The sequence below is a fragment of the Trichomycterus rosablanca genome, chromosome 22 (assembly GCF_030014385.1).
Source record: "Trichomycterus rosablanca isolate fTriRos1 chromosome 22, fTriRos1.hap1, whole genome shotgun sequence".
In the NCBI taxonomy this organism is placed as follows: domain Eukaryota; kingdom Metazoa; phylum Chordata; class Actinopteri; order Siluriformes; family Trichomycteridae; genus Trichomycterus; species Trichomycterus rosablanca.
In genome coordinates this window covers 11,032,500-11,047,707 of record NC_086009.1, presented here as the reverse complement: position 1 = coordinate 11,047,707, position 15,208 = coordinate 11,032,500, and the positions used below count along the sequence as shown (strand labels likewise).

Sequence of the window (15,208 nt, the reverse complement as noted above, 5' to 3'; positions counted from 1 at the left end):
ACACATGAACCTATAGCTGCTCTTACCCTCCTGTTACATTTATCCCGTCCTGCACAAACCCCCATTCACACAAACTATAGAACCTCTGTAAACTAGAGCTTTTGTTGCTGAACTCTTGAATCTTGCGTCTCTGTTCAATAATTGTTCTCTGAGTGCTCGTAGGAAAATTAACTGGACACAGATATCTGAATTAGAATGAACAACTTTCACCAACTAGAAAACAACTAGGGTGAAACTTAACTTCTAAAGTCATGGTGGAGTTCTCACTTTCTAAAGCATGCCACTGGTTAAACTAAATAGTCATTAGCTGTCAATTAATGTGTGATGTCCTGTGATGGCAGAAATAAACCACGGACAGTCCTAGTTTATGAATTAATTTCTTATTCACTGCAACTATGATCAGAAAAAGCAGAAATTTTTGAAAAATTAATAATTGCAACTGTATCTGTATTCTAAGGAAAAACCTTTTAATTCAGAAAACAGTTCTAAAACAGATCCTTAATTCTTCTACACAAGTCTGTAGGGGTCCTAACAAGCTCCTTCAGCACCAGACTTATTCACCACCTGTGTAAGAAGGAGCACTACGGCAGGTCCTTCATTCCTGCAGCCATCAGGGCTTACAATAATAATATGTAATATATCATACTCTCATTCTACTCTTTCATGTCTACAGTGCAATACAAAAAAGTGCAATATAATATTTTTAATGTACTGTATATATTATATTTTCACAATAATATATATACATCACTTGTTTTAAAGTGAATTTTGTTAGTGTATTTTTTCTGTTTCTCTGATTTTTTTCTCTATTTTAACTGCTGTAACAAGTTAATTTTCAATAAAGTTTTATCTCTTCTGTATACATCTAATATTTAAGTCATTTAATATTTAAGTCATCTAATATTTAAGTCATTGCTGAATAGTCTAATTATTCACACAGATGTCCATCAAACAAAACCTGAAACAAAAACATTTTCCCAATAAAATCCTGACTGCAGCAGCACCGGGAAAATTATTAGGTTCTAGACATAGTAAAAGAGTCGATTAGCCAAAACCAGAAAAAAGGAAGTAATGGAAGGTCCATGCAATTTTTTGTGATGAATACAAATTGTGACTTAAAACTCACACTTTGTTTAAAAAAGAAAAAAGAAAAAAAAAAAAGAATACTACAAATTAGATGTACAGTACACAGGAGATACATACACAAACAATAAATACAACATTGCCATCTTGTGCTAATCCAACGTGATGCAAATTTGGGCAAAAGCCTAACACTTAAATACTTGGTTACAAATGCAATGACAATTTTGAAATTATAAAAAAAAATAAAGCAAATAATAAAATAATAATAATAATAAAAAATAAGGCAACACTTCAGAGGACTAAAACACATTATGTTAATTTCAGGACTTTAATTTTCAGGAGTGTGTAGGTTTTGCACAGTAGATCTAGAACTGTAAACGCACCTTCCCTGCCTGGACCTTTATACAGATCAATGGGATTTTTGTGTCCTTTTTTTTAATTTAAAGTAACCTATTACTGCAGTATACTCCTCAGTTAATCCAAATCTCTCCAACTAGCTAGAGTCTTTGATTTTTCTTCTGGCCTATCTCTTACTCTGTCTATGTAACTGTAAACCAAAAAGTGTTTGTGAGCTGCAGAATGTCCTCATCATCAGAAATCTTACCCAACATATTTTGAAGAGGATAAAAAAGTTGGAAAATATAGTTAGTCTGGTGTTTAAATTGGCAGTCGTGGGATGTAGGCACCAGGAACAGAAAAGTCACTTCAACAGAGTGCTGTGGTTTAATGGTGCTCTTTGAAGTTCTCTTAAGTCATTACACCCATAAAAGAATGAATATAGATGCCACTTTTGGGCTGTCTTAAAGTTCTTTAGTACACTTCTTATGGAATATTAATACAGCCATTTTTGCTTCCCTGTGAAAAACTGGAACATATCATGTAGCCACAAGAACATGTATGATATGCAGATTTTGGTTTATCTTTCTTATTACAGTACAGCTGAAATCATAAATCAGAATGAAAGAGAACAGAGTACAGCCTAAGTTAAGCAAAGAAGCAGTAATGGGATCCAGAAGCGCACTGTAACAGAACAGTAAAAATCCCCAAAAACAAACATCGTGTGGTGAGGTAGTTGGTCTTACATGAAGTTTTTTCTTTCTCCATAGCCAGAAACATTCCTCCTCAGCTTTCCTCCTTTTGCCAACAACCTTCTCTCTCTCTCTCTCTCTCTTTGTCTGAGTGGGCGGAGCGTGTGAGTGAGAACGCGTGCAGACCGTTTGGTCTGTGTGTACCTTTTTCTCTTTAATTTTCATCTTTTTTTAATTTTATTTTGGCTGTTTAGTTTAATTATCAGTTTGTGACAGTTTATTTCAGTTTTTTAGTGTGTTTAGGGGGGTTTAGGGGTAATTATTTGGGGGGATTTAGGGGTTTTGAGGTTGGCGTCTCCCTTGCTGGGTGCCATGGCGGCCCAGGAGAAGGTGGGGTTGGAACAGTTGAGCCGCCGACACGCAGTGAAAGTGTCGGTAGATGCGAGCGTATCAGTGGAGGAGAGCAGCCTGGCTGTAGGAGAAATTGTGGGGCATGAAAACATCCTCTCAGCCGCGAGAATGAATAAGGCTGTAGTCTTGTTTATTAATGATCTTAACAAAGTCACTGAAGTTGTTAACCAGGGGGTTGTTATTAACGGTGGCTTTTATAATGTTCTTCCACTCGTCACCCCTGCTAAACGAGTCACCCTGTCCAACGTGCCTCCTTTTATTAAAGACGAGGTTTTAGCACGTGAACTGTCCCGGTATGGGCAGATTATGTCTCCCATCAAAAAAGTTCCTCTCAGCAGTAAATCTCCGCTTTTAAAGCACGTTGTGTCTTTTAGACGTAACGTGTTCATGATTTTGAAAAACAACGCTGAAGACATTGATGTTGTCTTCACGTTCCGTATCGATGGCTTTGATTACACCGTTTTCGCCACTACGGAACATATGAAGTGTCTTGGGTGTAAACAAGTGGGTCACCTCGTCCGTGCATGCCCTGAAAAGGCAACCGCTACCCCTTCGCACGCCAAGACTGGCACCACGGGCAGCGCCGAGGGCAACAGCACAGCGAGCGCCGAGGCCAGCGGTGCGGGGAACGCCAAGGCTGGAGAGGAACACGCTGAGGCAAACGCGCAGGAGACCGTGGCTGATGGTGCAATGAGAACCGCAGAAAGTGAACGTGAGGATAGAGGTAAGGAGAGCGGTGGGGCTGGGAAGACTGATGCTGATACTGTACAGATGAGTGTTGATGAAACAGCAACAGAATCAAACACTGTACACAGTACTGAACAGAGTGTGGTGATGGTTGGTGACAGTGGGAAAGGCACTGCTGAGGCAGCTGAGCTGAAAGGAGAGCAGGCTGTACTCAGCCATGCGGTTAACCCCGTGTTTAAAGTCCCGGTCACTAAAAGAAAAAAAACCCGTCACATTCAGTATCAGACGCGTCGCAAATACTGAAACTAAACCCAAGGATGACGCAGCTGCTGATGCTGAGAATGATTCCTCAGACTCCAACACCTCGTGTTCACAGCCCTGCGTTTCCCGCAACATTTACACCATGAAAATGATCAGGAGTTTTTTAGAAAACACAAAAAATGTCAAAGGGGTGCAAGTGGAAGAACATTTTCCTGATCTTAAAAGTTTTATCCAATCTGTCCAGTTTTTAAGGAACAACTCGCGAGAAGAGGGTTTTACTGATCAGGAAATTTTTAGACTAAAAAAGATACTGGCCAAACTCCATCACCAGACTACTGATGACAGCAGTGAGATGGCCTGAACACTTCTGCAGACTTCTGTTCAGTTTACTAGTTGTATTGTTCTTATTCCTTATTTTTAATATGAGTACTTTCAACCTGGCCACTTTAAATATTAATGGAGCCAGAGATTCTTATAAGAGAGCTCAGCTGTTGGAACTGTTAAAACTCAAACATATTGATGTGGCTTTTATCCAAGAAACACACAGTGACAAACAGAACTATACAGACTGGTTAAAGGAGTTTGGAGGTCAGGTTTTCTTCTCCCATGGAAGTTTAGTCAGTGCTGGTGTAGCTGTACTCCTCTCTAAGAATTGGACTCCTCAGTCCGTTGAGGTAGAAGAGGTGGTAGGAGGGAGACTTTTGAAAGTCCGTGCCATTTTCAAGCACTGTGCTTTTATTTTTTTATGTGTGTATGCACCTGTTCGGGGGGTAGAGAGGATGCTGTTTTTAAATACTCTCTGTGAAACGCTAGACAAGTGCAGTGCAGATGATTATTTGTTTTTAGCAGGTGATTTTAACTGTACTGAGTTTAACACAGACAGGAACCATCCTGAGCCACATCCTGCATCACGCAGAAGGCTAGTACAGCTTCTGCACAAACATGAACTTTGTGATGTCTGGAAACTTTTAAATAATGGACAGACTCAGTACACATGGACACATGCTAGAGACAGCTTATTATCATTAGCACATCTTGACCGTTTTTATTGTTTTAAACATCATCTTAACGTTTTAAGGAAATGTCAAATCTCACCAGTTGCTTTTTCTGATCACAGTCTGGTTCAATGTACAGTCGGTTTTAATAATATTAAACCAACCAGTGCCTACTGGCATTTTAACACCACCCTATTAGATGATGTACATTTTAGTGAACATTTTAAATTCTTCTGGGCTGAGTTTAGAGCGACCAAGGCATCTTTTAATACCCTCCAAGACTGGTGGGATTTTGGCAAGGTCCAAATCAAACAATTTTGTCAACAGTATACTTACAGCGTTACAAAAGACATAACCCGATCTATGAGAAGTCTTGAGATTGAAATAGTGGAACTCCAGAGTTTAGCAGAGTCCACAAGAAATCGAGACCATATTAAGGTTCTCAAAACAAAAAAAAATTGCACTAGCAGACCTGATTGGTGTTAAAGCACAGGGGGCTCTGGTTAGGTCACGTTTCCAGTCTGTAGCGCAGATGGATGCTCCATCCAGATTTTTTTTTGGCCTGGAACGTAAGAATGGTCAGAGCCAGTGCATGCACGCCCTGCGGTCTGAATCAGGCCAGCTACTGTTAGACCCTGCAGGGATTCGCCAGCGTGCAGTTCAGTTTTACATCGAACTGTACAGCAGTGAGTACCGTAAGCAACCTGAACTGGAAGAGGTTTTCCTTGAAGGTCTACCACAACTTGCAGACACCTATGCCCTAGGACTTGAGAGACCACTGACTTTGGGAGAGCTCAGTGAAGCTCTGAGAAGCATGGAGCCTGGTAAAGCGCCAGGCCTGGATGGACTTCCAGTAGAATTCTACAAATCATTCTGGCCAGTGATTGGTGGAGACTTGCTGGAAACCCTCAATGACAGCTTATCTAAAGGAAGGCTACCTTTTAGTTGTAGGAGGGCGGTATTGACCCTGCTCCCCAAAAAGGGAGACCTGCAAGACATTAAAAACTGGCGTCCGGTCTCACTGCTCTGCTGTGATTACAAACTGCTTTCAAAGATCTTGGCAACCAGACTGAGGGAAGTCATGGATCAGATTGTCCATCCTGACCAGACCTACTGCATTCCAAACAGGTCCATTTTTGACAATATATCTTTAATTCGTGATATTTTGGACGTCTCAAAACTATTGGGTTTGGATACTGGTCTGATTTCACTAGATCAGGAAAAGGCATTTGACAGGGTTGAACACGAGTATCTTTGGAAGGTTCTAGCAGCCTTTGGTTTCCCCCCTGGTCTTATAGCCATGATCAAGGTTTTGTACTGTGACGCTGAAAGTATACTGAAGGTTAACGGTGGTTTAAGTGCTCCTTTTAAAGCCCAGAGAGGGATCAGGCAGGGCTGCTGCCTGTCTGGTATGCTGTATGCCCTGGCCATAGAACCTCTTTTACACAGACTAAGACAGACCCTCTCTGGTTTTAACATACCCACTTGTCATTTTAAGTTTTTATTGTCTGCCTATGCTGATGATGTTGTTGTGATTTTGAACCGTCAAACTGATATTGAAAATTTAATTAATATAATTAATGAGTTTGGTAAGATATCATCAGCTAAAGTGAACTGGACAAAAAGTGAAGCACTGCTGGTGGGAAACTGGGTGAATGGCACACTTAGACTGCCACAGGGAATGAGCTGGGGGAGGAAAGGTTTTAAATATCTGGGTGTGTTTTTAGGAGATGAGCAGACTGTAATGAAAAACTGGGAAGGACTCCTTGAAAAAATAAAAGGCCGCCTTAACAGATGGACTTGGCTGCTTCCCCAGATGTCCTACAGAGGACGTGTTTTAATTTGTAATAATCTTGCTGCGTCTTCACTGTGGCACAGACTGGTCTGTCTAGATCCCCCTCCAGGTCTCCTGTCCAACATCCAAGCAACTCTGGTGACGATGTTCTGGGACAAACTTCACTGGATCCCACAGAGTGTGCTGTTCCTGCCCAAGGATGAAGGAGGACAAGGCCTGATCCACCTGGCGAGCAGAGTTGCAGCCTTCCGCCTCGAATTCCTACAGAAACTCTTCTCCGGTCCAAGCAACCTGGGATGGAGGTCACTGGCCTGCGCTCTACTGCGGAGACTGGGGGATCTAGACATAGACCTACCCTTGTTTTTAATGGACCCAAAGAAACTGTTTTTGCAGGACCTGTCTTCTTTTTACCGTGGACTTTTTAAAGTACTCAGTTTTTTTTAAAACACAACAACGAGAGAACACAACCTCTCTACACTGGCTCTTGAGAGAGCCACTGATCAAAGGGGCACGCCTAGATGTGACGAGTGCTGCCCACCCTTCCTTGGACAGAACTTTGTGTGCTAAAGGACTCAGAACATTAGGGGACCTGGTGGGCCTAGCGGGTCCCGACATGGACAAAGTGGGCCCAGTAGCTGAGCGCCTGAACATCAGGTCCACCCGTTTTGTAGCACAGTTACTAGACAGGTGGAAAGCAGCACTAACAGAAGATGAGCGTGCCCTACTACACACAAACCATAATCAGAGGGGTGGAGAGGATGTTCCCCCAGAACTGACCCTCACACCGGACTTCGGGGAGTGTGAGGGTCCACTATTGCAATCTGCGAACACTGGGTCCTTGTTTTTAAATGAGACGACTGGGAAGGTTTTTTACAAAACATGTGTCAAGGTTTTAAACAAAACTAAACTCAATTCAAGAGCTGACACACCTTGGCGTGCAAAACTGGTTTTAGATGCTGATTTTAAACCAGCATGGAAATCTTTTTACAAACCACCGTTAACTAAAACCTATGGTGATTTACAGTGGAGGGTTGTACATTGCATTATGGCTGTGAATGCTTTTATCTCTGTTTTAAACCCAGCTGTAACCCAATACTGTTTATGTTGTGGGGAAAAGGAAACAGTTTTTCATTGTTTTATGGAATGTCAGAGACTGGCTCCTTTGTTTTGTCTTTTAGAGCGTGTTTTTGATGGTTTTAGTACAATTTTTACGAAACCAGTTTTTATTTTTGGTTTTAAGTACTCACAGAAACGCAAAACACAGTGCAAACTGTTAAATTTTATCCTGGGAACGGCTAAGATGGCGGTCTGGGTTAGCCGAAAAAGTTTAATTGAAGGAGTCAGGGATAATGACACTGTGAGTATTTTCAAAAGGTTGGTAAGAACCCGTATTTTAACTGATTTTAAATACTATTCTATCATGAAAGATCTCGATAGTTTTGAGAACATGTGGTGTTTTATGGATATTTTGTGCTGGGTTGATGATCATGAAGAACTAAATTTTGCTGAATTTTTAACCTGAGCCAGAAGTTCTCTTTGAAAACGAATTTATTCTGCTTTGTCTTGTGTTTTTTCAGACTTAAAATTTTGTTAATTGTGTTTTAACCTTTGAAAGTCCCAATAAAGGTATGATCAAAATAAAAAAAAAATCTCTCTCTCTCTCTCTCTCATTTGCTTATCAAATGCTTATCATATAGACTATATTTCCTGGCTCTTTCGTGTATGCTTTTTTCTTCATGCGACACTGGCGACATTGTATCTGAGATGAAAACTTAAACTAATGTGATTTAAGCTCCTCATATCTTTCTCTTCTCAATGTCATGAGAAATCCTGAACCGCCATTTCTCTTCAGCCCCACCACACTCCCTATAGTGACCAGTACTGTGCTTAGTAGGCAGGTAATGTAATGTGTTTAAAATATACATTTCAATTTTAAATACCCCTTTTCTCTCAATCTAGTTGTTTCCAACTCCCCAATTGTAAGACGTACAAAATGTAAAATCTGGTTGTTTAATATTTTTACATTACATAGAGTAACAATAATTATTTTAAATCAACTAAAATAAAATTATTTGCCCAGTATTACCTGGTTAAACTGGACCTGCCGTGACCCCAACCATGATAAAAGTGGTCAAAGAAAATGAAATAAAATTAAACAATAATTTTATTAAATGTAGCAAACCAAAAGCCATAACATTAAAACCACCTCCTTGTTTCTACACTCACTATCCATTTTATCAGCTCCACTTACCTTTGTAGTTCTACAATTACTGACTGTAGTCCATCTGTTTCTCTGCATGCTTTGTTAGCCCCCTTTCATGCTGTTCTTCAATGGTCAGAACTCTCCCAGGACCACTACAGAGTAGGTATTATTTGGGTGGTGGATCTTGGACTGCTTGTCTTCAGCAAACTGTTTGCGGGCTTTCTTGTGCGTCAGCTTCCTTCTGGGATGACGACCATGCAGACCGAGTTGATGCAGTGTGCGGCGTATGGTCTGAGCACTGACAGGCTGACCTCCCACGTCTTCAACCTCTGCAGCAATGCTGGCAGCACTCATGTGTCTATTTTTTAAAGCCAACCTCTGGATATGACGCCGAACACGTGGACTCAACTTCTTTGGTCGACCCTGGCGAAGCCTGTTCCGAGTGGAACCTGTCCTGGAAAACCGCTGTATGACCTTGGCCACCATGCTGTAGCTCAGTTTCAGGGTGTTAGCAATCTTCTTATAGCCCAGGCCATCTTTGTGGAGGGCAACAATTCTATTTCTCACATCCTCAGAGAGTTCTTTGCCATGAGGTGCCATGTTAAATATCCAGTGGCCAGTATGAGAGAATTGTACCCAAAACACCAAATTTAACAGCCCTGCTCCCCATTTACACCTGGGACCTTGACACATGACACCAGGGAGGGACAACGACACATTTGGGCACAATTTGGACATGTTCACTGTGGGGTGTACTCACTTATGTTGCCAGCTATTTAGACATTAATGGCTGTGTTTTGAGTTATTTTCAGAAGACAGTAAATCTACACTGCTATACAAGCTGTACACTGACTACTCTAAGTTATATCCAAGTTTCATGTCTATAGTGTTGTCCCATGAAAAGATATAATGAAATATTTGCAGAAATGTGAGGGGTGTACTCACTTTTGTGATACACTGTATAAATATATATACGTTAAATTTGGTGTTTTGGGTACAATTCTCTCATACTGGCCACTGGATATTCAACATGGCACCTCATGGCAAAGAACTCTCTGAGGATGTGAGAAATAGAATTGTTGCTATCCACAAAGATGGCCTGGGCTATAAGAAGATTGCTAACACCCTGAAACTGAGCTACAGCATGGTGGCCAAGGTCATACAGCGGTTTTCCAGGACAGGTTCCACTCGGAACAGGCTTCGCCAGGGTCGACCAAAGAAGTTGAGTCCACGTGTTCGGCGTCATATCCAGAGGTTGGCTTAAAAAAATAGACACATGAGTGCTGCCAGCATTGCTGCAGAGGTTAAAGACGTGGGAGGTCAGCCTGTCAGTGCTCAGACCATACACCGCACACTGCATCAACTCGGTCTGCATGGTCGTCATCCCAGAAGGAAGCTGACGCACAAGAAAGCCCGCAAACAGTTTGCTGAAGACAAGCAGTCCAAGAACATGGATTACTGGAATGCCCTGTGGTCTGACGAGACCAAGATAAACTTGTTTGGCTCAGATGGTGTCCAGCATGTGTGGCGGCGCCCTGGTGAGAAGTACCAAGACAACTATATCTTGCCTACAGTCAAGCATGGTGGTGGTAGCATCATGGTCTTGGGCTGCATGAGTGTTGCCGGCACTGGGGAGCTGCAGTTCATTGAGGGAAACATGAATTCCAACATGTACTGTGACATTCTGAAACAGAGCATGATCCCCTCCCTTCGAAAACTGGGCCTCATGGCAGTTTTCCAACAGGATAACGACCCCAAACACAACCTCCAAGATGACAACTGCCTTGCTGAGGAAGCTGAAGGTAAAGGTGATGGACTAAACCCAATTGAGCACCTGTGGCGCATCCTCAAGTGGAAGGTGGAGGAGTTCAAGGTGTCTAAGATCCACCAGCTCCGTGATGTCATCATGGAGGAGTGGAAGAGGATTCCAGTAGCAACCTGTGCAGCTCTGGTGAATTCCATGCCCAGGAGGGTTAAGGCAGTGCTGGATAATAATGGTGGTCACACAAAATATTGACACTTTGGGCACAATTTGGACATGTTCACTGTGGGGTGTACTCACTTATGTTGCCAGCCATTTAGACATTAATGGCTGTGTGTTGAGTTATTTTCAGAAGACAGTAAATCTACACTGCTATACAAGCTGTACACTGACTACTCTAAGTTATATCCAAGTTTTATTTCTATAGTGTTGTCCCATGAAAAGATATAATGAAATATTTGCAGAAATGTGAGGGGTGTACTCACTTTTGTGATACACTACAGTGTATCACAAAAGTGAGTACACCCCTCACATTTCTGCAAATATTTTATTATATCTTTTATTTTATTATATCTGCTATACAAGCTGTACACTGACTACTCTAACTTATATCCAAGTTTCATGTCTATAGTGTTGTCCAATGAAAAGTTATAATGAAATATTTGCAGAAATGTGAGGGGTGTACTCACTTTTGTGATACACTGTACATACACACACACACACACACACATTACATGCACACGTATACACACTGCGAGTAAACACAAACTGAATGACTGGAAATAATGCACATAACGGTGTCTGTCGCTTAACCACAAAAAAAAAAAAAAAAACATTTTTCTGGACAAATCTGGAGTAAAGACTTCTAAGTAAAGGAAGTAGAGGAAACTTGTATAAGCATGTAAAGAGGTCTTACCACATGAAAGTTTGATCATGCTTGTAAAAAAGCACACAGATTTTGCTAAATGAACACATGAAAGAGTGTAACTTTTTTTTTTTTTTTGCTTGGTCAAAATATGTTTTTTGCTTGAAGGACAAAAGGAAACATGTGGTCATCAAAGAATGTACATAGACATGCTGCTTTGAGTTTCACTGGACAAATTTTATTGTAGTCAAAATACCAAAAACAGTACAGTCATTATTGTATGCACTTTGAAGAGCAGGGGCGGGAAACCTCTGGCCCCTAGGTCATATACAGCCCCTGCTCAACCAAATATGGTCTGCCAGATACTTTCTGGATTTTTTTGCTATAAGTTTTATGTAATTGCCTTTAGTACTCTTTAACTCAAAATTAAGCGCATTTCAAATAAAGCAGTTGGCTGTGAGAAGGGTTGGTGTCACTTCTGACAAAGGAAAAGACATGTTGATCTGAGCAATTTAGTTACATTAGATTTGGTTAGAACAATAACATACTTGTTCCTTATGGCAGAATTTTGAAATGTCATAAATCCACAAAATTGTTGTTGTTGTTATTATTATTAGTAGTAGTATTATTATCAAGCACAGTTAGACTGAAAATGCAGTCATCTGTTTTTCTTATTGTGAAGTTTTGCTTCGCACTGCGGCTTTGGTTTGGTTTGGTTTCATTACAAACCCCATTTTGCAGAAGTTGGGACATTTTGTAAAATGTTATTAAAACAAGAATCTGTGATTTGGTAATCTTCTTAAAACTTTATTTACAACCCCAAATCAGATAAAGTTGGGACAGTATGGAAAATGCAAATAAAATAAAATTGAAGTGTTCCTTACTTTTAAGCTTAGGAGAATCTGCCATAAAGCAAAGCTTGTAGAGAAAACAAATGTAATTTCCAAAGGGGCTTCTACAAAGCATTGAATAAAAAGTCTGAAAACTTTAGAGAAAAAGAGATTTCAGTATTTAAATTTTAATTTTGAAAAACTCTATAAGCATGTTTTATTCATTAATAAAAGTTATTAAGAGTGAAGGAATGGATATTTAATAATTTTATTTATTAGGATTTTAACGTCATGTTTTACACACTTTGGTTACATTCATGACAGGACAGGTAGTTACTCGTTACACGAGATTCATCAGGTTAATGTCAAACATAGTCATGGACAATTTCCAATTCAAAATTTAATCTAATTCACAATACAATAAAGTGTGCAAAAAGACAAGGGGTCTGAAAACAGACCAGAATTTACTGTACACACCAAGCAGACATGCTTACAGGACACTTGTGACATTAAATGTGCATATGCATGAAACACTAGGTGTAATAAAATTATTTTATTTTACCTCTGTGAATTTTTTGTTTGTTTAATGTAGCACCTAAGCACACCCTTTCTCGTATTTCTTTGGTTCCATAGAGCACATTTGGATAATAAAAAACTGAATGATGCAGGATCATGGAATTAAGGAAACATTCCTTTGAGCACTGTGATGTAACCACAAAAGAGACATCCCTGATTGCAAAAATCAATGCTTGTATCTTATCATAATGGTTATATTACACTTACCAGACCCAGTGGCCATACTAGCATCTCCTTTCTCAAACCTCATCAGTCTGCTGCTGGTAGACCTGGTTGGTGGACCTGCAAATACAAAAAAACTGTTAGAACAATATTAGTAATAGTAATACCATAGGACAGCAGATTTTATCGGAAAATATAGTCAAATTGCTGATGTTACTAAATTTCAAATTATACAGACTGTTTACACAACATTGAACATTATTAACATTATTTATTTAAACAAACGTTTCGTTTGCATTCTGTGCATTTTAACAATTTTAAAACTTTATAATAAAGGTACATTTATAAAAGTAATATAACATATTTTTTTTACAAATTAACAAGCAATGTAAAATCAAGCCACTTCTAAAAATTAATGTGCATTTTAAGATCACAAAGAAAATATAAAATGCAAATAAATAAAGCTTTGACAAACCACTAACAAAAAATTCATTTAGACCAGGGGTTACCAACCTTTTTAAAACTAAGAGCTACTTCAAGGGTACTGAGTAATACGAAGGGCTACTTGTTTGATACAAACCTCCTGAATAACAAAGTTGCACAGTTCACCTTTAATGATAATAAATAATAAATATTATAATAATAATCAATAATAAATGGAACAAAACAAAAATGGAAATTTATTGTAAGGAAAAAGGTAGGACACCCCCACATTTATTACTACTTAAAATATCCAAATTAGAATCGGGTGCACCACATCATCTGCAATGATTAGATCATCGTTAGAGGACATTGGAGTTTTATTTAAACCTCAGACATTAGTTTGGTTTGCTCTTGATTGTTGATGTGAGTGTTATCACCATGGTAAGATCTAAAGAGCTCTCTGTATGGCCTTCAGAAAGAAGGTTGTAGATGCATATGAGTTTGGGAAGGGATTTAAAATGATCTCAAAACAATTAGAAATCAGCCATTCCACTGTCCAGAAAATAATTTACAAGTGGTGAACATTTAAAACAACTGCCAACGTGGCCAGGTCAGGTCGTCCTAGCAAGTTCAGCCCAAGAGCAGACCGCAAAATGTGTAAAGAAGTCTCCAATAATCCTACAATGTCATCACGGGACCTACAGGTAGCTCTTGCCACAGTTGATAGCAAGGTACATGCATCTACCATCAGAAAGACACTGCACAAGTTTGATTTTCATGGGAGGTGTGTAAGAAGGAAAACCTTGCTGTCAAAAAAAAACATCAGGGCAAGACTAAAGTTTGCCAGAAAACACCTAGACAAAGACCAGGACCTCTGGAACAATGTGCTTTGGACAGATGAATCCAAAGTTGAATTATTTGGGCACAGTAACAGAAGTACAGTAACTTTTTCCTCACAATCAATTTCCATTTTTGTTCATTACAATACTTGTGTTTAAATATATTTTTTTCAGTTTTATTTGTTTAGTTATATAAGCTCCATCTCTCAATACTGTTTAAATAAAGCTCAATTGTTCATATGTTTATATATGTTCAAAAAGACAAAGGTTCTCATGGGGTGTCCTAACTTTTTCACATGACTATAAAAAAGTTAATGAACATCTTTACATCTTATCCCTTATTTGAAACACAATAATTTTTGAATACTGAGTAACGTACAATGTGAACATGTCTCATTTCCTATAATAGTAGGCTGGCTAGCTGTATTAACTCACATTTGTTACATAAACAAATAATGTACAATGATATATTCAGAACATTTAATAGTTTCTAAAACCATCAAAATACAGCGTTTTTAATTCTCCAAAGCAAAAGTTGGAAGTATTTCAAATGAACCACAACATCCACCATTCTGACTTTGTCACAAAACTGCAAATGACTGTACTAAATAGTACATCAAATTAGTACAATACAATTTAATTTGAAATAATTCTTGAACTAGAATACAGTGCACAGTATGCAATTTAGGACACAACTGTTAACTCTAGAACAAATGCAATTTCAGTAACAGTGTCTATTTGCATAAATGAATACAAATCAATGCTCTAAGTCCAAATGGTAAATTATAACCACAATTCTATGTAATTCTATGTAACATAGCATACTACCGATAAACCAAAGCAAGCAGGCCTTTTTATAGAGGCTAAATACACTACCGGTCAAAAGTTTTAGAACACCCCAATTTTTCCAGTTCTTTTATTGAAACTCAAGCAGTTCAAGTCCAATGAATAGCTTGAAATGGTACAAAGGTAAGTGCTGAACTGTCAGAGATTAAAAAAAAGTGAGGTTACCCTAAACTGAAAAATAATGTACATTTCAGCATTATACAAAATGGCCTTTTTCAGGGAACAAAAAATGGGTTAACAACTTAAAGCTGTTCTGCAGTAATGGAGGTTGATCAAGCCTTGAAAGTTGGTGCTACCAATTCCTATAGGTCTTCCAATTTTTCTTGATTGCTTACAACCCCCTCTGTCTGCATAAAAGTAGTGTTAGGACACACTGTGGTACCATACCCTTGTGAGCATTATTTGAACAGTATTGTTCTGCAGAAAGTATTGTGTTGCTATA

General features: G+C 39.2%; 1 protein-coding gene across 1 annotated transcript in view; it reads right to left on the bottom strand.

Annotated features, from left to right (window-relative positions):
- Positions 1-15,208, bottom strand: part of septin9a (septin 9a) — an 88,115-nt gene that overhangs the window by 58,239 nt on the left and 14,668 nt on the right. Inside the window, exon 2 of the mRNA XM_063018502.1 lies at positions 12,704-12,778. Coding sequence (XP_062874572.1) covers positions 12,704-12,778 — 75 coding nt within the window. The remainder of the gene's footprint in view (positions 1-12,703; positions 12,779-15,208) is intronic.